The sequence below is a fragment of the Microtus oregoni genome, unplaced genomic scaffold, assembly GCF_018167655.1.
Source record: "Microtus oregoni isolate MIOR12 unplaced genomic scaffold, Mior012 000004F_ref0000308, whole genome shotgun sequence".
Classification (NCBI taxonomy): Eukaryota; Metazoa; Chordata; class Mammalia; order Rodentia; family Cricetidae; genus Microtus; species Microtus oregoni.
In genome coordinates this window covers 8,651,399-8,679,266 of record NW_024543063.1, presented here as the reverse complement: position 1 = coordinate 8,679,266, position 27,868 = coordinate 8,651,399, and the positions used below count along the sequence as shown (strand labels likewise).

At 39.9% G+C, this 27,868-nt stretch overlaps 1 protein-coding gene across 3 annotated transcripts in view; it reads right to left on the bottom strand.

Annotated features, from left to right (window-relative positions):
• Positions 1-27,868, bottom strand: part of Usp40 (ubiquitin specific peptidase 40) — an 86,840-nt gene that overhangs the window by 34,947 nt on the left and 24,025 nt on the right. For all 3 annotated transcript variants that reach the window (XR_005974163.1, XM_041650133.1, XM_041650134.1), the window contains exons 11-14: positions 16,272-16,572; positions 4,972-5,053; positions 3,041-3,212; positions 509-593 (exon numbers count right to left, since the gene is read on the bottom strand). Coding sequence is in view for 2 of the 3 variants with exons in the window: in XM_041650133.1 (XP_041506067.1) it covers positions 509-593; positions 3,041-3,212; positions 4,972-5,053; positions 16,272-16,572 (640 nt within the window). In the remaining variant the exon portion in view is untranslated. The remainder of the gene's footprint in view (positions 1-508; positions 594-3,040; positions 3,213-4,971; positions 5,054-16,271; positions 16,573-27,868) is intronic.

The window sequence follows — 27,868 nt, the reverse complement described above, 5'->3', positions numbered from 1 at the left end:
GAAGGGGAGGGTGTGGGAACTGAGATTGATATGTATAATGAAAATAGTTTGTTCTCTTTTTTTAAAAAAATAGTAAAAAAAATTCCATATTGGGAGGATGGACAGATTGTTTTTTTAAATTAACAATATTACCCTAATCTATACAGTCAAAAGATGCAAGGGCTGCTGAGATGGCTCAGTGGGAAGTCACTGCTGACAGTCTGATGACCTGAGTTCCATTCTGGGACCCACATGGTCAAAGCAAAGAATCCATTCCTGAAAGTTGTCCTCTGATTTCCAAAGGCTCCAATCTGTCTGTCTGTCTGTCTGTCTCTCTCTCTCTCTCTCTCTCTCTCTCACACACACACACACACACACACACACACACACACTCACACACACACACACACACACAGAGAAAGAGAGATAAATGCATTTAAAAAAAATGTAGAGGCACAGAAGGACTGACAAAGTAAGTTTCCCTAAGATGTCACATAAAATGAGTTGTTGTGTTCCTTATTGATCTTACCATCAAGGGTATGGTACACGTGAAGTCCTGCTGGCACACGCTTCGCAACACTAAGAACCATGTCTCCTTCCCAAAATTCCAATAGCTAAAGAATATTAAGAGTGGGAAAACAATGAGCTCCAACATGTGAGTAGCACAAATCCTGACTCAGGAAGAAGAGCAAATGAACAGTCCTATCCCTGACCAACACCAGTATTCTATAAATAAATATCATTTGATAAATTATTTAAATCCAAAGATGTTGACTGCATCCGTTATGGACTAAAGAATTTAGATGCAAAAGGAAAAACCCCAATAGCCATCTAGACAATCTTATTCAGTGTAAGGACTGCTTTTCTTAGAAAGCAAACTGCTCAACAAGCCAGCCTCTGAATTTCTGCCCCAAAGAGCTATGGTTTTGCTTAGAAAAGCAACACTGGCTCCAGCCCACATGCATGCTTAAAATGTCACTTTTATTTTGGGCTGGAGTGTAGCTCAGTGGTACAGTATTTGCCTAGCTTGCATGAGGACCAAAGTTTGATCCCAGCCCCCTTCCTCCCCTCCGCCGTAAGCATAGGATCTGTTAAATACTAGATGGCCAGAGGTTTATTAAGTTTCTACATCTGAGCCAGGGACTGTAAGAACTGCACCGGATTAATATCAGAATGAGATTTCTATTCTAGGTTTCTTCATAACATTGTAAGATATTTCTTGTAAAAAGCCAAGGCATGTTGTATTAGAAGATGTTTATAAGAGTCATTTACATTGCCAATTTTCTGGTCCCTCATCAGCAGCTTATATCTGAGGTAACAGTTTGCAGAGATGTGTGCTTGAAATACTAGACAGCAGAGAAAAGAGAGCACAGTACCTAAGAGACAAGTCAGAGCCCCAAGTCTCTGGGCTTTAATCTGCCAGAAGTGACTCAGAAATGAACTTTACTGCAGTTCAGACATATACAGGATCCTAAGGGGCCTGCAACTGAAGCAGCATGTACACTACCTGTAAACCACTTGAAGAAAGAAAGATAATAGTTTGCTTTTCTTAGGTGAAAAGAAAAAGCTAATAATTTTGGTGATAGATACAAATTTTATTTTATTTATTTATTTATTTATTTATTTATTTATTTTTTTGGTTTTTCGAGACAAGGTTTCTCTGTGGCTTTGGAGCCTGTCCTGGAACTAGCTCTGTAGACCAGGCTGGTCTCGAACTCACAGAGATCCGCCTGCCTCTGCCTCCCGAGTGCTGGGATTAAAGGCGTGCGCCACCATCGCCCGGCTAGATACAAATTTTAGAGATTTCATTTAAATTATTTTTTGGGCACCCTTGCCCTAAATTTACATTTTCTTTTTTTTCTTCCTGTTTTTTTAAGATAAGAGTCTCAATAAAAAAAGAAAATCTCAAACTTCTTGTGTAGTTGAGGCCAACCTTGAACTCTTGATCTTCCTGTTTGCAACTTAAAAATATGGGGATTATAGACACATGCCACTAAGCCTGGCAAGAATTTACATTTCTAAATCCTTTGATCAGGCAGTAGTGTGGGGTAAGATAGTGGGGGTAAGGGCAGGACACCAGCTAGAAGAAGGTCCTAGCCCTACCATGCCAACTAGATGTCTGTGCATATACAACATTAGATGTTATAAGATATAATTTCTTTATTTCCAGAATGGAACTGGTTTGCCCTGGTGAGGCTGAATGAAGAGCCAAAAGAAATGTTTAGGAAAGTTATCATACGTACAAATGAGGAGCATCTCCACTGTCCTGTGACTGAAACACAGGCAAAGAAATGATCTGGAGATGAATACTAGATGAAAACCCCTGTGTGGTAAATCACACCTGTAAATCCAACACTCACAAGGCTGAAGCAGAAGGGTTACTGTGAGTCTGAGGCCATCATGGGCTATAGTGATACCATCTCAAAACCACAGAAACACGAGCTAAATCTAACAAAAGGATCTACTTAGTACGTAGGGCTTGCCTAGCATGTTCACACCAGAACAACAAATATGAGCACTAGCAGTCAAGCAACCTAACGCCAGAGAATACAAAACTAGTTATCTTCTTTTGTTCAGTGGTTCTTAAGTATTAGGCTCAACATTTCCTCTTATTTCTTTTGAAAAGAAATTTTCTTTCATTTATTTCCTGAAAGTAGAGACAACGTTACTTTGTCATCTATCAGGCTCAATTAGTCACCTCAAAAGCTGCTGAAAAATACACAAAAAAGCATTTCTGAAGACTTACAAATACCAGCAATGGTGGCACAAACCTGTGATCCCAGTAATTAGGGGGCTGATATGGGAGGATTGTGGTTTCATGTCCAGCCTGGTCTTTATAGTGAGATACTATCTAAAACCAAATCAAACCTACTGCTCAACCAACTGAACAAAGAACAACAACAGCAAAATCACAGAGAAGGTTTGGTTTATCCTGCTATGCACTAGAAGATACAGGATTTTCCTATGGAGCTTTGGAAAAATTGTCGCTTAATAAAATGAAATGGAAACAGTCTGTCGAAATGGACTTTAATGTTTCTGTTAAGAGAAAAATAAGAATTACCTGAAATATTGACTGACGGAGATCTCCTAAAGTTTTTCTTTTATCAAAGCTTAAATCCCACACACTTTCTGTTTGAGAGATTGCAGGATGAAGAGCCCCATTGAAGAAACGGTAGTGAGGACCCAGATGGAGATGCAATTCAAAATTATTGTTTGCTGAGTCACATTCTGCCCTTTAGAGACATAAAAAAACATACATACATGATGTTTTTGTAATATTCTACCTCAAACCAAAAAATATTTGCCTTACCATACAAGCAAGCTCTCTATTCTACTGTGGTAACATCTTTTTCTTCTGCCAAAATGATTCATTTTGGCTTTTCAACATACAGCACACTTTCAGTGGAACTGCATCATGAATTCTAAGAGATGAATAGTTTTCATAGAGACTAAACACTGTTAGCCATCTCCAGTGCTGTCACTCCCAGGGACAGAATGCTGGATGCCTACACACATGTTCACAGGGAATTCCTAACTTCCACTAGGCTCCCAAGGCTTTCTCAGAAGATGCTGACAGCTGTTAGAAGATCCTTCCCAGTGTTTGTTTCCAGGCTGAAATCCTGAGTGAATGGCTATTTCCTGTTCCTTTCTGCCTGCACTCAATTGACTCAAAGCCTGGCACCAAATTTGTACTCCTAGGCAGAATGATCAGTGCTGAGCTGGAAGGAGGCTGTCACCAGACTCGGTACTTCAGATGCATTCTAAGTTGGTCAACAGGAACATTCAATTTTTCAATGGCCATACTACGGACTTTAGTTTTAGTTTTTGCTGTTTTATTTTTCTTTCTTTTCTTTCTTTCTTTCTTTCTTTCTTTTTTTTTCTTTTTTTTTTTTTGGTTTTTCGAGACAGGGTTTCTCTGTGGCTTTGGAGCCTGTCCTGGAACTAGCTCTGTAGACCAGGCTGGTCTCGAACTCACAGAGATCCGCCTGCCTCTGACTCCCAAGTGCTGGGATTAAAGGCATGTGCCACCATCGCCCGGCTGTTTTTATTTCTTAAATTGCAACTGCTAACCTAGGTCACTGACACAGTTTTTTTTTTTTCTGTATTTAACATGTTTCAATGCTAAACATGTTAACATGTTTTAGCTTTTATGGAGAGTTTCATCGATCTTGGTCTGTCATTCACTGGATCTGCTATTTTCACTCCAGCTACAAGTCCATGATAAAATTTCTGAACACAGCTTGCTACATTATCTCCCCCTTCCACACCCAAGGGGATTATAGAAACATCTTTTCACTCTGCTGACACCACTGGAGAGCAAATACAGCAGCACAGCAGTCTCCAGAGTCCAAGGTTAGCCATGTTCTCAAATCAAGCCTTCAGTTATTTTAAACCTTTATTTTGGGTACTTTGCCTACATGTATACATGTGTGTGTATGTGTGTGTGTATATATGTGCACACACGAACACGCAGGGCCTGCATGTGCAGGATCTTCAGAGGCCAGAAGCACAGATCCTGTAAAGCAGGAGTTACAAACAGTTGTGCACAGTGTAGGTGTTGGGAACTAAACAAGGGTTCTCTGGAAAAGCAGCCAGTGTTTTTAACCACTAAGCCACCACTCCAGCCCAGCCATTCCAGCCCAGACTGACACTAAGCCTTTTTGCAATCAACCCACCTCTAGTCTTCTGTCACTATATGTTAGTTCTTACAACTAATTAAAACTGAGGGAATAATTTGGCCAGGCTAGAACACAATTCTTGTAGTTCAACTGCATGCTTGTAAATTTCTCTAGACTCCCTAGGCTCTGATCCTTTCTTAGCAATGGTTACTGTATATTACTACTCACTCTTACATATGGATAAATAGTATCTTTACTATAACTAGTTGGTAGGTACAAATATTTTGATAAACTTCCATATTGAATGCTTATGTCCCAAACTGATTAGTATTTTCCAGAAACTCTACCCAAATACCAAATGTATTCAAACTACCTTCTCATTTGCAGTTGAATGTTGGCTGCATCCATTTCCTTCAGCAAATGACACGGAACCCTGTATCTTGGATTGGCTCGAGCTGTGAACAAAACTGTCCATTAATTTGTTTTGACTAAACAAAATTGGGTTGCTAGAGGCAGGACGAAAATCTGAGGTACACACCTGAAGGCGTAAGTCACAAACAATGCCACACCAGTTTGGAATTATGATTAATAGGGTGGTATTTATTTAAAGGGGAAAAAACTTACAGATAACCGTCCCAGACAACAGCCCTCTGCGCAATCAGGAAGGAGTCTAGTTGCCGGAACCGGAGCAGGAAGCAAAAAGAGCGAGAAGGGAAGTAGCCGCTTTTTTAAAGGGAGAGAGACCACGCCCCAATGGGCTGGTATCTCAGCGGCTATTGGCTGGAGAGGCGGAAGGACCTCCCGCAACACCTCCCCCTTTTGTTTAAGTAAGAGAGTTCTAAATCTACTATGAAATTATATACAATAAGTACAAATATCCTATTCTAACTAGCTTAGGTCTTGTATAATAAATAACTTGGCCAAGTCATGAGAAAAAAGTAACTACATTTATATAGTCTTCAACCCCATCGAAGATCTGAGAAGGGAAATAATGTTACCTGGGTAATTAGGAAGTTCGGTAAAACAACTTCCAAAACATGCAACAAATCACAGAGACAACTAGCTTCCTGGGCAATCACCCAAAGTCACGTTTGCAGCGTTGAAGCAACCAACTTTGGCTAAGGCCTAACATAACTGACATACCATTTTCAAAGGTAAGCGACTTTTCAAAACTATCTTACCCTGTCTTGGCAGGATATGACAGTCCTGTTTTATCCATTGATGCACGCTCTGTATCTCTGTCAGTGGTTGAGGTATGGGCATTTCTTTGTCCAAAGGCCAGTTCTGCCAAAAAGAAAGGCTCCAGGTGGAGTGTCTTTGGTGCTCAACATTCTCTCAGGAATAGAGCAGTGTTGCCAGGAGCAATTGTGTCTCACTACCACAAAACTCTGAGTTAGATTGAAGGCCATTTTCCACAGCTCTTTGAAAAGGTTGAAGATTATCTATACTGAGTATAATCTCTATATATCTAAAGAACCTGATTAGTCTAATTATAAATGACAAACTTAGATGACTATTAATCTATATAATTCTCAATATCTATCTAACTTAAAGACTAAGATAATAAACGACTGTGAAACAAATGAGGACAATTACCTCCAAATATAAACAATGTACAAATATACATTGCAGTAGGTAAATATATATCAATACACAAACATTATATAAGTATCTTAATCAGAGGTAGAAATGTACACTGCAATATGGTAAATATATACAATATATATATATCAATACAATATATGTCAATACATAAAAAATGTTTTAAACAGAGGTAGAAACATGCATGCATACAAGTCAATATAATTTAACTTTGTATCAATATACAAGAATTGATACCAATATATTTGTCTAAAAACAGTAACTCACAATTACAAATTTATTATCCCATCATCCCTCTTTTTCTTTTTTTTTTTTCAAAATGATCCCTGAGCTCATAAAATTCCTCCCCCAACCCTCAATGGTATACTAATTATAATCAACCCCTAAATGATGTCCCTAAACCCAAAGGCAAACTTTACTGGGAGAGGGGACGTCGTCCTCTAGAATTACTTCCAGCTATTATGGGGGCGACATTCTTTCTGGGGGATCCTGTGAAAGTAAAATGATGGTTAAATTTCAAAATCAATGTCTTTTAAAATTGCAAATAGTCTCTGAGTATTTTGTGCAGGTCTGGCCAAAATGTTGTATAAGATGTGCACCATTTCAGCTAACCAAGTTGGGATCGTCTTGTGCAGCTGGTACCCAAAACAGGTCTTGTAGTAGCACTATTAGTATCATGACGTCATATCAACCAGGTGGAGTTGTTGTTATGGGGCCCCTATCTTCTTCCTGGAAACTTCAAATGTCACTTCAGGAAAAACTCATTGTTCATTGTGAAAAACTTACACATTAATCATATAGACATATATAGACATACATATATATATATTAAATGAAAGGCATGATAGATATATTCAATGAAAAGTATGATAGATATGAAGAAAAGCAAAGATGTTTTCTAAATTCATATTTCTTTCTATCCCATATCATGGCTCTTGACATGAGACAGAAACTCTAGAAACTCTGGGTTTTTCTCTTACTAACAGGCTTGGAATTGGAGAGGGACTGAGCCAGAGTCCAACTTCAAAACCAGCTCTATAAATTTAGAAATATGGTTTAATATATTTTACTTACACTACCTATTCAGTTTTCTTGATATTTCCTATTGGGCAGGTATTTTTCCATCTGTCAGTATCCAAACATCCATGGTCCCTTGAATTTTTCAAAGATGAGTTTTTTCCTATGGAGATAAGAACAGAACCTTGCCCCCATTCTATATGTTTTTCTAACTACCTGTATGAATATCATCATTGTGGATGAGTTGTCATTTCTCCTTTCTAAGAGGTTTCTCCTCTTCAAGTCGAACCTTTATTAATTTTGATGGTATCCACAATTTTTCTTCTCCTGTGGAAATAAGAGCAAAACCCCTTCCCCAACGTAGCACATCTCCAGGCTTCCATTGAGAGGTCAGCACATCTTTGAAATAAATCGATTGATTTAGTTCAGCAGATTTTTCCATTATCCAATGTCTTTCTGCTGCTGTCGTTCCTTTCTCATTAGTGTTAAGAAAATTCAAGGTTAATAAAGCATTATGTAATCTATTTCTGGGGGTATTTTCGGTAACTTTCTGTTTGTTCAGCATATCCTTTATAGTATGATTTGATCTTTCTATAATTGCCTGACCTGTAGGATTATTTGGTATACCTGTAATGTGTTTTATATTATAATAATCAAAAAAGCATTTCATTTTCTTAGATACATATGCTGGACCATTATCTGTCTTTATTTGTGCAGGTATACCCATGATGGCCATAACTTCCAATAAATGTGGGATTACTGAATCAGCCTTTTCTGAGCTCAGGGCAGTAGCCCATTGAAAACCTAAATACGTGTCTATGGTGTGGTGTACATATTTTAATTTACCAAATTCCATAAAGTGGAACACATCCATCTGCCAGATTTCATTTCTCTTAGTACCCTTTGGGTTACTCCCTGCAGGCAATGGTGTTTGATTATAGAAAGAACAAGTAGGACATCTCTTTATAATGTCCTTAGCTTGCTGCCATGTAATGGAAAATTCTTTCTTTAGGCCTTTACTATTGACATGATGCTTTTTATGAAATTCTGAGGCCTGCAACACGCTTCCAATTAATAATTGATCAATCTCAGCATTACCTTGTGCTAGAGGAACAGGCAGACCTGTATAAGACCAGATGTCATGTTAGTTAGATTTTCTAGATATACACAGATATATTTTAGATAGACATTCTTCATATCTTTCAAAAACTACAGAATATGACATTTAATTTTTTAATAACTGAGGACTTTTCATGACAATGAGACACTCTGCTCCTGGCAGCACCAATCTACTTCAAGAGGAAGATGGGCATCGAAGAGGCACCTTATGGAGTTTGATAGCCATTTGGGCAAGAAAACTGCTCTTGCCTAAACTATTGCATAAACTGGACACAGAGAACCCGCAGAGAAAGGATTACTGAACTTGCCTAAAGGTGAGATGATCTTTTGGGGTTCCTGATTCATGAAAGAGTCTGCGAGACATTCTGCAGGACACAGCAGATAGTGACTGAACTGTCTTTGAAATTTCCTGCTTCATGGAAGAGTCTGCTGGATACTATGGGCCTGTAGGCCGAAGATGGATGCCCCAATGGTACAAAAGAACTTTGGGTGACTGTCCAGGTAGCGAGATGCCTCTGCCATTTCTAGAGTTTGAAAGTTGCTTATTTCTTGTTTGCTTAGGTAATATTGTATCTTTCTGGAGTCTTTGATGGAGTTGAAGAATAGTTAGTTATAGTTATAGTTTTCCTTAGTTATGATAAAGATAAAATAGATGTAAATATTATAATTTTTACTTGATAACTGTTTTGTTATATGTAATTTTGCTATGTTAAAGTTAAAGCCTTCCTTTTTTTTGTTTAAACAGAAAAGGGGGAAATGATGGAGGAAGGTCATTGGTTAAAAAATAAAGAAACTGCTTGGCCCTCATAGGTTAGAACATAGATGGGTGGAGTAAACAGAACAGAATGCTGGGAGGAAGAGGAAGTGATGGAGGAAGGTCATTGGCTAATAAAGGAACTGCCTTGGCCCATTTTATTGGTTAGAAGATAGGTGGGAGGAGTAAACAGAACAGAATGCTGGGAGGAAGAGGAAGTGAGCTCAGTCTCGACAGCTCTCCTCTTGGGAGCAGACGCCTGTAAGAGACGCCATGCCCTGCTCCCGGGATGAAGCTCCGACCCAGGATGGACTAGGCTAGAATCTCCCCGGTAAGCGCGCCTTGGGGTGCCACACACAGATGATTAGAAATGGGCTAAATTAATATGTGAGAATTAGCCTAGAAGAGAATGGGCCAAGCAGTGTTTAAATGAATACAGTTTGTGTGTTGTTATTTCGGGCATAAGCTAGCCGTGCGGGCGGCTGGGGTGCTGGGGACGCAACCCGCTGCCCTTATTACTACAAGGAAGTGAGGTAAGACGCCTCAGACAGACGCTATTGCCTCTCCTCTCTGGGGCAGACGCGAGATAAAGCTCCAACCCACGGTGGACGCAGGCTAGAATATTCCTGGTAAGTGCACCTTGGGGTGCTACACACATTATTAGAAATGGGCTAGTCCAGGTGCGAGAGTTAACCAAGAAGATGCTAGATTTAATGGGCCAAGCAGTGTTTTGAAGAATACAATTTGTTTGTTGTTATTTCGGGACATAAGCTAGCCAGGCAGCCAGGAGTCGTGTTGAAATAAGGGCAGCGGGGCTGCGTCTCTGGCACCCGGCTGCCCGCACAGCTAGCTTAGCTTATGCTCCAAAATAATTACACAGAAACTGTATTCTTTTAAACACCGCTTGGCCCATTATATCTAGCCTTTCTCGGCTAACTCTCACACCTGGAATAGCCCATTTCTTATAATCTATGTAGCCCAAGAGCTGGCTTACCAGGAATGATCTTAACCTGTGTCTGCCTGGAGTGGGAGAGTCATGGCGACTCCCTGACTCAGCTTCTTTCTCCCAGCCTTCTGTTCTGTTTACTCCTCCCACCTATGTTTTAACCTATGAGGGCCAAGCAGTTTCTTTATTGCTTAACCAATGAAATCAACAGATTGATATATGACACTCCCACATCACTACCCCTTTTTCTGTTTAAACAAAAAAGAAAGGCTTTCATTTTAACATAGTAAGATTACAATAGCAAAACAGTTATCAAGCAAGAATTACAGTTACAATATATCTATTTTATCTTTTATCATAACTAAGGAAAACTATAACTATTCATTCTTCAACTCCATCAAAGACTCCAGAAGGATATAATATTACCTAAGTAAACAAGAACTAAGAAACTTCAAACTCTAGATGACAAAGACATCTTGCTGCCTGGACAGTCACCCAAAGTTCTTTTGTACCGTTGGGGCATCCATCTCTGGCCTACAGGCCCATAGTTTCCAGCAGACATTTCCACAAAGCAGGAAATTTCAAAGGCAGTCACTATCTGCTTGTCCTGAAGAATGTCTCGCAGACTTTTTCATGAATCAGGAACCCCGAAAGATCATCTCACCTTTAGGCAAGTTCAGTAGTCCTTTCTCTGCAGGTTCTCTGTGTCCAGTTTATGCAATAGTTTAGGCAAGAGCAGTTTTCTTGCCCAAATGGCTATCAAACTCCATAAGGATCCTCTTCAATGCCCATCTTCTTCTTGAAGTAGATTGGTGCTGCCAGGAGCAGAGTGTCTCATTGTCATGAAAAATCCTAAGTTATTAAAATATTTTAAATGCCATATTCTGCAGCCTTTGAAAGATATGAAGAATGCCTATCTGAAATATATCTATGTATATCTAGAAAATCTTAACTAACATGACTACAAACTTGACTATTATTTATGATTATCCATCAACAACCTATATTTCCTAATTATACATTACATTTTAAAAATGAACTACACAATCACAATACCTTAATCAAGATCAGAAATACATATACATATAACAAAATTGACTGTAAAATCCATACCAATGCAAATTATTCATATCTATATCATATCCCCCTTTAAATGTAAAAGAACATTTATAAACAATATTTTGGGAACATGGGCGCAGTTTTTTCTCTCCAAACTGCTTCCTGCTGAATGGGGGCGCTGTTAATCAGATCATTTAGGGTGTAACCTGTGTGCCAGGTTTATCTCAGTTGGCAGTTGAATGAAGTAATTTTTTGAAGGTGTTCACAGGAACTTTTCGGGAGGTCGTGGTCTATCATACCATATCGGGATAGATGCAATCCACAGGGTCTGGTCCTCTGTGAAAGCAAAAGAAGACCCTCTCCAAAGCATCATATCCTTAGACCCAAATTTTGAAATTGTAATACCCTTATATCCATTCTGGTTTAACTTGGCAGCCCATGTAATGAAATGTCTCTCTGTAGTTAGCTCCTTCACAGTCAAAAATTTTAAAGAAAACACAATGTACATAATCCAGACTCTCTGTGAATTTTCCATTTTTACGTGGCTTATTTTTCTTTATTTCTTTTAATCTCTTAACTATCTGTACTCTGTTTCTTTAAAGACTTTACCTTTTTTTTTTTTAAACCATCAACTTTATTCTCTATATTCTTTTTCTTCTCTCTCTCAAGCCTACGTACATTCATCCAACAGTGTGGTCTTTTATGTCTGAATCTGTTTTATTGTGAATCTGTAACTTTTTTACTATCCAGGAGCACTTTGTTTTGCGCCTTTAAATCACTAAGTGCTTAAGAATCTAAGCTGTGACATTCCTAGGTCAAAAACAGGTACTGCCTGCTTGCCCCGCCCAGTCCAACATGGCGGAGCCACTCCTGCCTCTGATCCTTGCATATAATGACTTCCTTTTAGGCACACAGTGAGTCTAGTTGCCATCAAACAAATCGTAGCACTTTACCCCAAATGCTCCATTCAAAAGCTCTGTCTCCCGCAGGAGCCAGACAGAGATCGCAATGGCAGCACAGCCCAGAAAGCCAGCATTTTAAAACAGCCAGTTTTTTCCTGCTGCTGAGTCAGGAAAATTTCAAAATGGAGGACGTACCATTTTGTGCTAGCTCTGGGGCCGCCAGGTAGAAGCAGCACTCAGCACTTTAATTCTGAGACTGAGCGTGCAGCACAGAAATTCTTTTCATCCAAGTTACATCCAAATCTGACACGCACTCTGCGCAGTACTGACGGCAGGAATCCGCCATGCTCTTCTGCCTGCCTAAGCCTGATTCTGCAGTCTGCCCAGGTGCAGGCGGGGAGTGCTGAGCCATTGGCAGGGTCTCAGAGCAGTCTCCTTCAGATCCCAAGCAGGAACAGAAACATCCAGTCCCATAAAATCCACTGAAATGCTTTAAAGCCAGAGTTCATGCTGGCAGCACAGCCCCAAGAAGCCGCGCTTTAAAATGACGCAGCGTTTTTTTCTGCTGCTGATGCCGAATCAGGAAATCTCTCTACAGCATGCCACCAACAAACAGCAAAAATCTGTGTTAAACTCTCTCTCCCTTATTTTTAAGCCTTCTCAGGTTTTTAAGTGGATTTAGTCCATCACGTCTGGGCGCCATTCTGTTGTAAAAAGAGCGGCGGGGCTGTGTCTCCGGCACCCGGCCGCCCAAATGGCTAGCTTAGCTTATGCCCCAAAATAATTACACAGAAACTGTATTCTTTTAAACACCGCTTGGCCCATTATATCTAGCCTTTCTCGGCTAACTCTTGCACCTGGACTAGCCCATTTCTTATAATCTATGTAGCCCAAGAGCTGGCTTACCAGGAATGATCTTAACCTGCGTCTGCCTGGAGTGGGAGAATCATGGCGACTCCCTGACTCAGCTTCTTTCTCCCAGCCTTCTGTTCTGTTTACTCCTCCCACCTATGTTTTAACCTATGAGGGCCAAGCAGTTTCTTTATTGCTTAACCAATGAAATCAACAAATTGATATATGACACTCCCACATCAGAGCCAGGCTGTGGGAAGAGGCCCGCAGTTCCCTACAACACACACCTGTAATCCCAGCACTGGAAAAGCTGAGGCACAAGCATCTTGAGTTGGAGGCCAACTTGGGATATACTGAAAGACATTCTCTCAAACAAGTTTGAGGGGCTGAAGAGATGGCTCATAAGTTAGGTGTGCTTCCTACTTTTGCACACGACTGGGGTTTGGTTCTTATCACTTCAGGTAGTTACAACTGCCTGCAACTCCAGGGGTCTGATGCCCTCAGATACGTGCATGCACATGGGTGTATATACATACATGCACATGTGAATGCAGGCAGACATGCACACACACAACTATGCTGGAATCCAGGAACACCATCATTGACTAATGACAGCTAAGCGAAAACAGATTTATCTCTCAATCTTAGTTTTGTCGGATGAGCGATAAAACAAAACAAAAAACCATGAGAAATAATTTTTTTAAAGTTGATCTAGAAGAATCTCATTGTTTCAACTCTCTTTGAGCATTTTTTGGTATTGTTGTTGTTTGAAGAACATCCACAGCTGGGTGGTGGTGGCGCATGCCTTTATCCCAGCACTCGGGAGGCAGAGGCAGGCGGATCTCTGTGAGTTCGAGGCCAGAGCCTGGTCTACAAGAGCTAGTTCCAGGACAGGTACCAAAGCTACAGAGAAACCCTGTCTTGAAAAACCAAAAAAAAAAAAAAGAACATCCACTAGTTTTGTCCCTTTATAAATTTATCAGTTGGTTACTGTAAAAACTCAGAAATTAGGAATGGAGGTAGCTCAGCAATTAAGAGCTGTTCTTAACTGGCTGCTTATCCCAGAGACCCAGGTTTGGTTTTCAATACCCATATGGTATCCAACAACCCTCTGTAACTCAAGTTCTAGGGGATCCAATGACCTCTTCTGGCCTTCCAGGGAACCCAAGAACACATATGGTTGGTGAATATACAAATTCCAGAAATCTTTTTTTTTTTTTTTGGATAAAGCATCCCACTACAGCCTGGGTTGGCCTGAAACTATGTAACTTGGGTTGATCTTGAACTCACTACAATCTTCTTGCCTGAGCTTTCCAGGTGTTCGAATTATATGTATGAGCCACCATGACCGATGTCAAAGTATTTTAGGGTATTACCTGTAGTTTCACCCCAAGGCATCACCCACATATACCAATATTTTATAAAATCTGAGATGTGGTCAGCAAAATGGTAGCTTGTTTTTTCTCTTCATATTCCCTCAGGCTTTTAAATATGTGATGGACAGCAGCGTACTTAAGAAGTAGCATAATTATCTAGTATTTTTCTTTATTTTGAAAAAAATATTTACTTAATGTGCATGATTTTTTTGGCTTGCATGTATGTCTCTGTACACCTATGTGCCTGGTGCCCTTGGAGGCCAGAAGAGGGTGTGAGATTCCCTGGCACTGGAGTTGAAGACAGTTGAATCATTATGTGAGGGGTTGAGATTCAAATCAGATCCTCTCAAGAACAGTCAGGGAGCTTAACCACAGAGCCATTTCTCTAGTCCCTAACCTTTTTCTGTTAGATATTGTAGTGATATGAATAAGAATGGCTCCCACAGACTCATAGATTTGAATGCTTGGTCACCAGGGAATGGCAGATTAGAAGGTGTGAACTTGTTAGGCTGTGTGTATGTGGCTTTGTTGGAAAAAGTGTGTCACTGGGGTGGACTTTGAGGTTTCAAATGCTCAAGCCAGGCCCAGTGTCACTTTCTCTTCCTGTTGCCTGCCTATCAAGATGCAGAACTCTTACTCTCCAACACCATGTCTGCCTCCATAATACCATGCTATCCAACATGATAATAATGTACTAAATCTCTGAACTGTAAGCCAGTTCCAAATAAATGTTTTTCTTTATGAGAGTTGCTGTGGTCATGGTGCCTCTTCATAGCAATAATTAAGACAGAAAAGGTGATTTCTAACTAGTCATGATTATAAAGATAACGATGGCAACAAATACCTCAAAATATTAAGTACTCATCTACTACACCTTTTTCTTGCCCCACTTTGATTTGCAGCCCACTAGGCTGCAGTTACTAGACTGACCAGTCAGACATTGAATTGTATTCGTCTTGTCTCACTTTCTGAGTAACTGGGATCACAGGAATATGTCACTAGGTTGGGATCTCTTTTTCCTTCTTTCAAAGACAAAGCCTTTCTGGCTAGCAGTTGTCATGTATATTCAAGATCTAGAAAGTTAATTTTTAAAAATTCTCATGCAAATTAATAACTGTTTTATTGTTTTATTCTTTATAAAAAGAATCATTATCCCCATTTTCTAAGAACATCACCTTACTGGCAATCATAGCTCTGCCAATCTAAGAAGCTCTTCTTTCCTTCCTCTCTCTCTCTCTTTTTTGTTTTGTTTTGTTTTTTGTGAAATAGGGTCTTACTAAATAACCCTGGCTGGCCAGAAGTTTGCTATGAAATCATGCTAGCCTTAAACTCACAGAGAGATCTGCCTGCTTCTGCACCCCAAGTACTGGAATTAAAGGTGTAAACCACTACATTCAGAAGCTTTTAACTTCTGAGAGAACTCTGTAGGGATTAGACCATCTTACTGATTTACTCATGGTGACAGTTTCTACTATAAATACTCTTTATTATGATGAGGTGGGGATGGCTAAATTACAAGGTAGGAGCTCTCTCAGAAGGTTCAACAGAGAGTTTCAAATATATTTCAACTACTCAATAACATAATACTTTGGGGGAAAGAGAACAGACAGGACTATAAAAAGGAAAGTAAGAAAACAAGACCACTTACTGTTCAAAGGCAACACATGGCTGAATAACAAAGTCAAGCATAAAAACTGGGCAACTGCACTCAAGTTGGACATATAGACATATAACAATATCTAAGAAAATTTAATTTTGAGAAATCTGACTATTAGTGTGTGTGGGGAATCTAAGACATTTTCTCACAAAATGACAAACTAAAAAAAGTAAAGTATGATTTTCTGCTTAAATAAAGACATCAGGAAAACGTAAATGATAAGCTGAGAGATTTTCATTTGACACAACAGACTTCTTAAGTATTAGTTTTAAAATATATAAGGATACCTAGACAAAACCATCTCTTCAAAAGGCACAACTTCAGGCAGCACTGAAAGCTTATCTGCTGGATTTACTAACAAGACAAATCAGAACACTTTTCTCCCGTACCTTCTGAGGGCCTCTGCAGCTTGGCTTTCCGATAAAACAGCATGTAGGCACTTTCTTTACCCTGGAACTGCTGTGTGATAGCTTTCTCTCTGATTGGCTGGACTTTGGAATCATTGATATCAAACCAATGGGGGCAGCTGGTGTTATCGCTTAACTCTGGAGGTTCTGAAGCAAGGGTTTGTAGAATCTGCTCATGGCTCCTTTGGAGATCAGATGGGGCCTGGGTCAAATGGTTCCTCAGGAGACTGACTGTACTTTCATCTGTGCTGAGCAGAAACATCTGAGGATGGAGTTCTAAGAACTATTTAGAACATACAAAACAAAAATTAGTTTTATTAAATAAATTTTTAATAAAAAAGTTTTTAATTAGATGAGACAACTCTACGTGTGTGTTTAGATGTTTTTAACTTTACCTTTCTTTTTTGCTAGCCCTGTGAGGGAGAACACTCATCTGGGTATGACAAAATCTGAGCACTCTTTCACATATGTTAACAATTCTGTTGAGGGAGAAGGGTGACAAGCCACAATGTGGAAAGCACTTGAATAAAACAGCACTGTTTTAAGAAGTGCTTGAATGAAGGAGATTGGGAAGAACAAACATTTCTAAACTATTTAGAAGCCATCTAATTCTACATTCACATTTGCCAATTCTTAAGATTGATTTCTGTGTTCTTGGAGTTCTCAGAAAACTCTTGCTCACACCTGTATGTTGAAATGTTTTCAGTTAAAAAGCTTCCACAAAACAAAGGAGCAACAATCAAAGTGAAAAAGTCTAGAGGAAAAAAATCATTGTCAACTACACTTTAGATAGTAGATTAATATTGGGCATACAGAAAGAATAGCAAAAAACAAACATCAAATCACCTAATCAGTATATGATCTAATGAAATGAACAGTAAGTTCTCACTAGAAAAAAGCACAAATGACCAATAAAAGCTTTAAAAAGTAAACAACATTCTAGTCAACAAGGAAATGTCAATGAAAACCCTTCAATTCCATCCCAGCCCAGTCAGAATGGCTATCATCAAGAAAACAAATGACAACAAATGCTGGAGAGGATCCTGGGGAAGAGATGTAAGTAACCATTTTCAGCCACTATGGAAATAAGTATGGATATTACTCAAAAAAAAAATCAAACAGAATTTCTGTATGACGCAGCTGTGCCAATTCTGAGCATATACTGGAAGGACTCTATCACACCACAGTTATTGTCCATTCACGTTTATTCTTGTGTCATTCACAATAGCCAAGGGAACCAGAGTAGATGTTTGTCAAGAGATGAACAGAAAATGTGGCACATGTATACAATAAAATTTTATTTAGCCATAAGGAAAAAATGGAGTCATGACTTCTGTAGGAAATGAATATAAATTGAAATCATTACATTAAGTAAGCTTTGTCTTAGAAGACAGGTAACAAATGCTTCCTCTCGTATGTGGAATCCAGATTTAAACACACACACACACACACACACACACACATATACAGATATCTGTATATTAATAGGCATGTATTTATATGTGTACTAATAGTGATCATGAGAAAGAAGCAAGAGATCTTAAAGACAGTGGGAAACAGAGACAGTAAAAAAAATACATGCAATAAAAAATGAAATTGGGACTAACTGAAGGAAAAATGGAAACCATTCTTGTAGGATATTTTTTCTCACTGATACTGCCAATAAAATTTACCTTGAATCAGAGGGTTCTGGAATATTCCTTTCCACTGTGTGGATACATGTCACTATGATTGGTTTAATAAAGAAGCTGACTGGTCAATAGCTGAATAGGGTAAAGTTAGGCAGGAGAGCTAAATTGAGAATGATGAGAAGAACAGAGTCAGAGGAGTTGCGAGCAGAGACAGAGAAGCAAGATGGGCATGCTGTATTGAGAAAAGGTACTGAACCACGTGACAAAGATAGATAAGAAATATGGGTTAACCAGGAGCTATAGGCAGAGCATTTACAACGAAGACTTTGAGTGGTTATTTGAGAGTGTCTGCCAGCACAGGAAAACTGTGCCTACAGAGGGCAGAATCAGCAATTAGCTGACCAGAATCTGCCATAAAGGTTTTAGGGGACCCAGATAGGGGTTCACAGGAAAATATAGGGAGGGGCTCAGAGAGATTCATGGCCTTTTCAATCTGTGAATTATGGTTAGTTAGGGTTAGCTGATCATTCCTCCACTGATTTTTTTGAATCTATTATGTTCCCCCCCTCACAATATCTGACTCCTGAGTTTTTATTGATATCAGAATAATTGAGATAAATACAGCATATTAAGGGACTATTCTATTGCCACTAATCTCACAAACCCTTGGTTTTGACTCTTCAAAACTTTTCTTTGGTCTTTTTTTTTTATTAAATTTTTATTAAAAAAAAACCTATCCTTTCTCATTTTACATACCAATCCCAGTTACATACCAATCCCTCCCCTTCTCCTGTTTCCTCCACCTTTCCCCTCATCCCAACCCCTATCTACTCACTCCTCAGAGATGGTAAGGCACATTGCTTTGAGGAAGGACCAAGGCCCTCCCTACTATATCTAGGCTGAGCAAGGTATCCATCCAAAGAAAATGGGTTCCAAAAAGCCATTACAAGCTGGCCCCACCACCAGTGGCCCCTCAGTCTGCTCCAGCCATACAGCTGTCACACACACTCAGAGGGTCTAGTTTGGTCCTCTGCTGGTTCCTTCCCTTTTTCTTTGGTTTCATTTTGACTCTTTAATACTTTTCTTAAGATATAAATATTATCTCAATAGTTGTAAGATTATTAGATATACTTAAACTTTCTGTTGTGATATTAATGGTCTAACTAATTCTAGAAATAGGCTTCACCTAGCTTCCTGTATGTGATTTTGGGCTTGAGTCTGAAGCAAGTAACTAGGAACTAAGTTTGTGTACCCTTGATGTACCTAACAAATTGTGGTCCTTCGATCTCTTGGAGATCTGCTGCATAAGACATTTAAAATGTTTACGTTTTCTGCCAAAGAAGTCAAAGGATAGAGAGGGACTTTTTTCTTACTCTTTCAAAGTTACTGTGCTTTAACTTGGACAAAGGTCCTACCTATTTGTAAATCAGAGAGTTTTGTTCTCTCAAGGCTACTGTCAACAGGCTAGCTGCCAGACCTTGTGCTCCTGAAATAAGAAAGTATTTGGTTCCTACCTAAAACAAAAGTCTAAAGATCCAACTAATTTCCAGTTCCCTTTATGGAAATAACTTGGGATTCCACCCAGGGAGTATTTGTCTACAGAGTGCTTGGTCTAGGGCGTGAGCTATGAATGTAGCTTTCAATTTGTATGTTAATGCAGTCTTTTGTTTTACTCCTACCATTTGGGGTCAGGGGTATATTAACCAGTTGGAAATTAAATGCGGGCGAATTTCCAGTACTCACTGGAAAATTCCCTCCCAATACTATCCTATATGTTTCTGTGTTTTTATTATTTTCATTTGCATCTTCATATTCTTTGCTATATTTCTAAATTCCCACGCCTCCACTCTGGAGAAAGGTATTTTTGTTGAGGCTGGTCCCCGACAGTAGAATATTAAAAATAAACCTGGACTATAAACCTATGACTATATAAAGCAACTTTCCCCCTAATTTCTTTAAAAGTCACCTAAATATTAAAAGTAAAATCAGTTTATGTAGCAGAACTGACATCACACGCAGTGGCGAGACATAAGATGGTAGCAACAGAAAAAGGTGGTGACTGTAGTATTAGGATCTTATGCTGGACAGACGCAGATTGTTCACTGATAATTAGTAATAAAAATGTATAATGCAATATAAACATCAGTCACTAAAAATTAGGTAAAGAATTAAAATAGTAGACTAAAATTACTTGCTTACTACAAAGGAAAGCAAGGATGGGAAAAACAAGATAGAAGAAAAATAGATAAAATAGTGATTTAGAGGATTCAAGGACAACCCTATCAATTACTACATTACATACAAATGAAAAAAACACTAAAAATAAGGTAGATGCTGACAAACTCTCATCTGACAGTAAACAGAATGGAAGTGATAAGAATCAGGAAAAAGCTGTTTTCTTAAAAAGTTTAAAAGCTTGGTAAATGTCTACCAAGACCAATGAAAAAGAACTAAACAGTATGTGATATCAATACCATAAATGGAAAGGAGATATAATTCTGGGCTCAAAACTTAAAAGAATAACATGCCAATTTTTCAAACAGCATCATGACAACAAGTATAACAACCATAAAAAGTTAATTTAAAAGCTTATTCCAGCCAGCAAAAGGAAACTGAGACATTCCTAAGAATCTTGAGTAGCTATATTCATACCACACTGAATGTTACAATTTCAGCCACAATAAGGCTGACACTTTTCTGGGTTCTAGGGCCATGCAAGTGTGGACAAGCCCTCAGGCAGAAATACCAAATGGCCCCGGGGATATTAAAGAGCCCCTACATGACCCCTACACATGCATGATTGTATCATCCACGTATGACTCAGCTAAGCCCTTGCATGCAAGCATGAGTCCTGTCATCTGTGTATGACGCAGTCACGTCAACCCCCTGTGCCATGTGCTAGGCAGCTTTTAAAAGCTGGACGCACCATCCCCCCCTCTGCACACTGACTTCCCTAGGCCTGTACATGCCCCCTCCTAAGAGGATTTGTTGCATGTAATTTCATTGGTGCAGTGAAACTCGGGAGGCTCTCCCACCCCGAGTCTCTTTCAGGAGTTGGGATCCAGAACTGGGTATTTTTTTCCATAACAACCATGTGTTCCATCTGCCTGAGCGCAATTTTTACACATACCACAGGCTTCAATTGATGAGTTTCCCACATTCTGATCAGCTTAACAGTTTCTCTGAACTGAATGAATTGACAGTTGAGCTCCTGGCAATCTTCTGGTGTTCCTAGAAATGGGGGGACAGCCCCCAACCATGGCCTTGATGACTATGGTTGAGCCTTTCACTGACACTCAGCTCTGTATTGCTTCCCTTAGCTAAAACCGTGTTTGGACCACCTGGGGTCAGTCCTCCTGCGACTGGGGTCCCAGGGTCCCTCAGATTTTTCTTTCTCCATTTTTTAAAAAACTTTTTCTTTTCTTTTTTTGTTTTTTTTTTTTTTTTGAACCACTGGTCAGTGGTCCCCAACATGGCCTCTCTGGCTTCCAAGATGGCCTGACTGGAGCCAGTCAGGATTTAACACCCCTGCTGTAGATAGAGGATGCTTTCCTCCAAGCCCTGCGGTTTTCGCTGCCATTTCACAGCCCACCTATAAAGGGGAGATGTCCCCCTATAAGCCTTGTGGTGTCGCTGTTTTCATGGTTTCAGCTATGCGAAGCAAGCCATCCAAGACCATCAATCCAGCCTCCCTGCTGCAATGCCTTTTAGAGGCCCTAAAACCCCAGGCCTTAATGCTCTACTTACAAATTCCCATACTTGTCCATCTTTGTTCAAAAAATGACCTCCTTACAATTTAGATAACAATTTAAAGTGGCACCTTTGATCCCGCTATTCTATGGGAGCTTTCTAACTACTGTCCCTGCACAGGCAAACAGAAGGAGTTTCCTTATATCCAAGTCTTTTACTATCTAAGCTCTAAGTCCCAGTCTTATAATTTCACCTTTCATGATATCTATATGACCCTATCTAATAACCTACTTCCTGAAGAGCACAGGCGAGTTTGGGAGCAAGCCAGACTACAGGCAGAGGTTCACCAAACAAATTCAACATACCCCCTGGGGGCAGAGGCCACACCATCTTTAGTCTTCAGGGAAGGTAGAACAAACTAACTGTTCCTTAAAAAAATGTTCTTTTTAAGATGTCACAGGAGCTTCACCTTGACTGGGTAAAACTTTTGCCTCTGGCCCTTCTTAGGCTTAGGGCTCTCCCCCCCCCCAAAAAACCCCTCCATTTTGCCCTTTGAACTCATGTATGTGTGGCCAGTATTAACCTCTGGCCTCTCACCTAAAACCTCTCCCCTTATTGATCACCTGCTTACTCTGCTGTTATCCTATCTTTGCTCCCTATTATGGGATTTTACCAACTACTCATTATTTCAACCATGTGCCAATTCATGCCCACCGCCGATTAAAATAGGAGATCAGGTATTATTCTCTCCCCCAGAGCAACGCCCCTCACCCTTTACCCTAAATGGCAGGGCCCCTTTAAAGTAATTCTTATAACTCCCACAGCTGTCAAGCTTGAGGGACTCCCTCATTGGATCCACCTGTCTCACCTTAAACCTTTTACTCTTCCAGTTCAAGATACCCCCTCAGATACGGTAACTCAAACAGGGCCCTGTTCCCTTAAGTTCCAGAGGACACCAAGATCAGCCACTCTTTCTCCAGTTCCAGAAAAATAAGTTTCATCACCATACTCAACCATCCTGTGCCAAAAACTTCATATACTCTCCCTCTTTCTCCTACCTGCTTTACTAACTTCTCTATATCTCCAAAGTCATACTTAAATTTCCAGATTAACCACTCAGCTGTTACTACAGGGACCATCATTAAACATAGAGCTAGAGGTACAAGGACTGCCAAAAGCCCAGATGGTAAGAAACAATGAGTTAGGGAACATTCACAGCCCCAAACTCCAAAATCTCACAAAACAGACTTTAACATAACAGGTTTATCACTGACTGCAGCAGTGTTACCTGGATGTTAAGGGAATATTTGATGCTAAAGGAAAACAAGTGCCTTAAAATTTGTTTCAGGTAAAACATTAAGGGGTCTAATAATTCCCCTTTCTAATAATTCTCCCCTTCTTTTCCTCCCTCCTTCTCACCGTCCTCAATTCCAACACTATATCATCATAATCGTAAGCTTTTAATATGTCTAAAATATACTTCTTTTCAAACATTTTTTCAGAAGCTACAGGGAGCCAATTTGACTTATCTAAACGGATCAGACTCGCCCAGAATAAGTATCATTTAATTCTTCCCCTATCATTCTTGGTCTTGGGAACCCCTAGGAAATTCCCTCCTCCAATCCCCCTCCCACCAAAAAAACCCTCTATCTTCCATCTTGGGACTCTCCTCCCTTAAAATCACTGGGATCTAAAAATTTTTCCAGACATAATTCTCTGCCTTTCCAGCAGAGAATTCTTGCGAGGTCCAAGTTGCCAGCCAGCCAGTTCCACAGAGCCCGGAAGAAACACAAAAGTAATCAGTCATTCCAGGACGTGGTCAAGCATCTCCACTCTCTAACGCCCACAAAGTCAGCAGGAAGCAGTCAAGAGAGACCTTACAACGCCCCATTCCCACCCATTAAAGACCTCAAACTCCCCAAAATTTATAATAAACAAAAGGGTGGAATGTTATGATTTCAGCCACAATAAGGCTGACACTTCCAGGTTCTAGGGCCATGCATATGCGGACAAGCCCTCAGGCAGAAGTGCCTAATGACCCCAGGGATGTTAAAGCCCCCCCCCCCATGTGACCCACGCACATGCGTGGTTGCATCATCCACGTACGACTCAGCTAAGCCCTTGCATGCATGCATGAGCCCTGTCATCTATGTATGACATAGTCAGGTCAACCCCCTGTGTGCATGCACTGGGCAGCTTTTAAAAGCTGGATGCACCATCTCCCTCTCTCTCTGCATGCTGACTTCCCCAGGCCTGTACACGCCTCCTCTAATAAACTCCTAAGTGGGTTTGTTGTGGGCTCCATGTTTCCTTCTCACTGGCCACAGGTAATTTCACCAAGTATACCTCATAGGACAGAGATTAAGAAGAGATTAAGAAGGACATTTGATGTCAGGAGGCTGTAACAATATTAAATGTTCATATTGAATCTACCAGAACTTTCAAGAAGAGCTAATACCTATACTCCTCAAAGTGTTCCACATAATAGAAACAGAAGGCTCAATGCCAAACTCTTTTTATGAAGCTACAGTTACCCTGATACCAAAACCGCACAAAGACTCAACCAAGAAAGAGAATTACAGACCAATCTCACTCAAGAACATGGATGCAAAAATTCTCAATAAAATTCTGGCAAACTGAATCCAAGAACACATAAAAAAAAAATCATCCATCATGATCAAGTAGGCTTCATCCCAGAGATGCAGTGCTGGTTCAACATATGAAAATCAATCAATGTAATCCACCATATAAATAAACTGAAAGAAAAAAACCATATGATCATTTCATTGGATGCAGAAAAAGCACTTGACAAAATTCAGCACCCCTTTAGGATAAAGGTCTTAGAGAGATTAGAGATACAAGGATCATATCTAAATATAATAAAAGCAATATACAGCAAGTCGACAGCTAACATCAAATTAAATGAAGAGAAACTCAAAGCGATTCCACTAAAATCAGGAACAAGACAAGGCTGTCCACTCTCTCCATATCTCTTCAATATAGTTCTTAAAGTTTTAGCAATAGCAATAAGACAATATAAGGAGATCAAGGGGATTCAAATTGGAAAGGAAGAAGTTAAACTTTCGTTATTTGCAGATGATATGATAGTGTATATAAGTGACCCCAAAAACTCTACCAGAGAACTCCTACAGCTGATAAATACCTTCAGTAAAGTGGCAGGATACAAGATCAACTCAAAAAAAAAAAAATAGTAGCACTCCTATACACAAAGGATAAAGAAGTTGAGAGGGAAATCAGAGAAACATCACCTTTCACAATAGCCACAAATCACATAAAATATCTTGGGGTAACACTAGCAAAGGACGTGAAAGGCCTATTTGACAATAACTTTACGTCTTTGAAGAAAGAAATTGAAGAAGATACCAGAAAATGGAAAGATCTCCCATGCTCTTGGATAGGAAGGATCAACATAGTAAAAATGGCAATCATACTGAAGGCAATCTATAGATTCAATGCAATCCCCATCAAAATCCCAACACAATTCTTCACAGACCTTGAAAGAACGATACTCAGCTTCATATGGAAAAACAAGAAACCCAGATAGCCAAAACAATCCTGTACAACAAAGGAACTGCTGGAGGCATTACCATCCCTGACATCAAGCTCTATTACAGAACTACAGTAATGAAAACAGCTTGGTATTGGCATAAAACAGAAACGTTGACCAATGAAATTGAAGACCCAGATAATAATTCACACACCTATGAACACCCGATTTTTGACAAAGATACAATGGAAAAAAGAAAGCATCTTCAACAAATGGTGCTGGCAGAACTGGATGTCAATCTGTAGAATGAAAATGGATCCGTATCTGTCGCCATGCACAAAACTTAAGTCCAAATGGATTAAAGACCTCAATATAAATCCGATCACACTGAACCTGATAGAGGAGAAAGTGGAAAGTAACCTTCAATGCATAGGAACAGGAGACTACTTCCTAAATATAACCCAGTAGCACAGACAATAAGAGCATCAATAAATAAATGAGACCTCCTGAAACTGAGAAGCTTCTGTAAAGCAAAGGACACAGTCAATAAGACAAAAAAGTAGCCAATGAATGGAAAAAAAAATCTTCACCAGTCCCATATCGACAAAAGACTGATCTCCAAAATATATAAAGAACTCAAGAAATTAGACATTAAAATTCTAAATAACCCAATTTAAAAGTGGTGTACTGAACTAAACAGAATTCTCAAGAGAAGAATCCAAAATGGCCAAAGATACTTTAGGACATGTTCTTCTTCCTTAGCTATCAGGGAAATGCAAATCAAAACAACTTTGAGATACTATCTTACACCTGTCAGAATGGCTAAGATCAAAAACACCAATGATAGCTTATGCTGAAGAGGTTGTGGAGCAAGGGGAACACTCATCCATTGCTGGTGGAAATGCAAACTTGTGCAACCCCTTTGGAAATCAGTGTGGCAGTTTCTCAGAAAATTTGGAATCAACCTATCTCAGGATCTAGCAATTTCACCCTTGGGAATATACCCAAGAGATGTCCAATCATACTATAAAAGTATTTGTTCAGCTATGTTCATAGCAGCATTGTTTGTAATAGTCAGAACCTGGAAACAACCTAGATGCCCCTCAACTGAAGAATGGATAAAGAAAGCTTGGCATATCTACACATTAGAGTACTACTCAGCAGTAAAAAAATAATGACATCTTGAATTTTGCATGCAAATGCACAGAATTAGAAAACATTATCTTGAGTGAGGTAACCCAGAGCCCCCCTCAAAAGAACCGAATATGGTATGTACTCACTCATAAGTGGTACTAGTCATAAACAAAGGGCAACGAGCCTATAGTTCAGAATTCTAGAGAAACTAAGTAATAAGGTGAACCCAAAGAAAAACATATATAGACCCACCTGGAAATTAGAATCAGACAAAAGTTTGGGAGCAGGGGGGCAGGGGGTAAAAAGAAGGGGAGAAGGGGGGTTGAGGAGAACTTGAGGGAATGGGATAGTCGAGATGGAGGAAGGACAGATATGAGAGCAAGGAAAGAGATATCTTGATTTAGGGAGCCATTATGGAGTTAGCAAGAAACTAGAAAAATGCCCAAGAACCCACAGGGATGACCCCAGCTAAGACCCTAAAAATAGAGGAGAGATTATTTGAACTGACCTTACCCTGTACTCAGACTGATGATTATCTTAAATAACACCATAGAACCTTTGTCCCACAACTGATGGGAACAGAGGCAATGACCCACATCGGAGCACTGACTGAGATCCCAAGATCCAGTTGAAGAGTGGAAGGAGTGAGAATATGAGCAAGGAATTCAAGACAATGAGGGGGTCAGCCACTGAGACAGTTTGTTTGAGCTAATGGGAGTTCACCAACTCCAAATGGACTGGGAGTGAACGAGCATGGCCATAAGCAAGCCCCTCTGAAGGGAGTTGACAGCTGGGGCAGACTGAGGGGCCACTGACAATGACACTGGGATGTGTCTCTACTGCATGTACCAGCTTCACGGGATCCTATTCTCTGTTTTTTTTTCTTTCTTTATTTATTTATTAAAGATTTCTGTCTCTTCCCTGCCATTGCCTCCCATTTCCCTCCCCCTCCCCCAATCAAGTTCCCCTCCCTCATCAGCCAAAAGAGCAATCAGGGTTCCCTGCCCTGTGGGAAGTCCAAGGACCACCCACCTCCATCCAGGTCTAGTAAGGTGAGCATCCATACTGCCTAGGCTCCCACAAAGCCAGTACGTGCAGTAGGATCAAAAACCCATTGCCATTGTTCTTGAGTTTTCAGTAGTCCTCATTGTCCGCTATGTTCAGCGAGTCCGGTTTTATCCCAGGCTTTTTCAGACCCAGGCCAGCTGGCCTTGGTGAGTTCCCGATAGAACATCCCCATTGTCTCAGTGTGTGGGTGCACCCCTCGTGGTCCTGAGTTCCTTGCTCGTGCTCTCTCTCCTTCTGCTCCTGATTTGGACCTTGAGATTTCTGTCCTGTGCTCCAATGTGGGTCTCTGTCTCTGTCTCCTTTCATCGAAAGGAGGATGCCTATATGTTTTTCTTTGGGTTCTCCTTCTTATTTAGCTTCTCTAGGATCACCAATTATAGGCTCAATGTCCTTCATTTATGGCTAGAAACCAAATATGAGTGAGTACATCCCATGTTCCTCTTTTTGGGTCTGGCTTACCTCACTCAGGATAGTGTTTTCTATTTCCATCCATTTGCATGCAAAATTCAAGAAGTCCTTGTTTTTTACTGCTGAGTAATACTCTAATA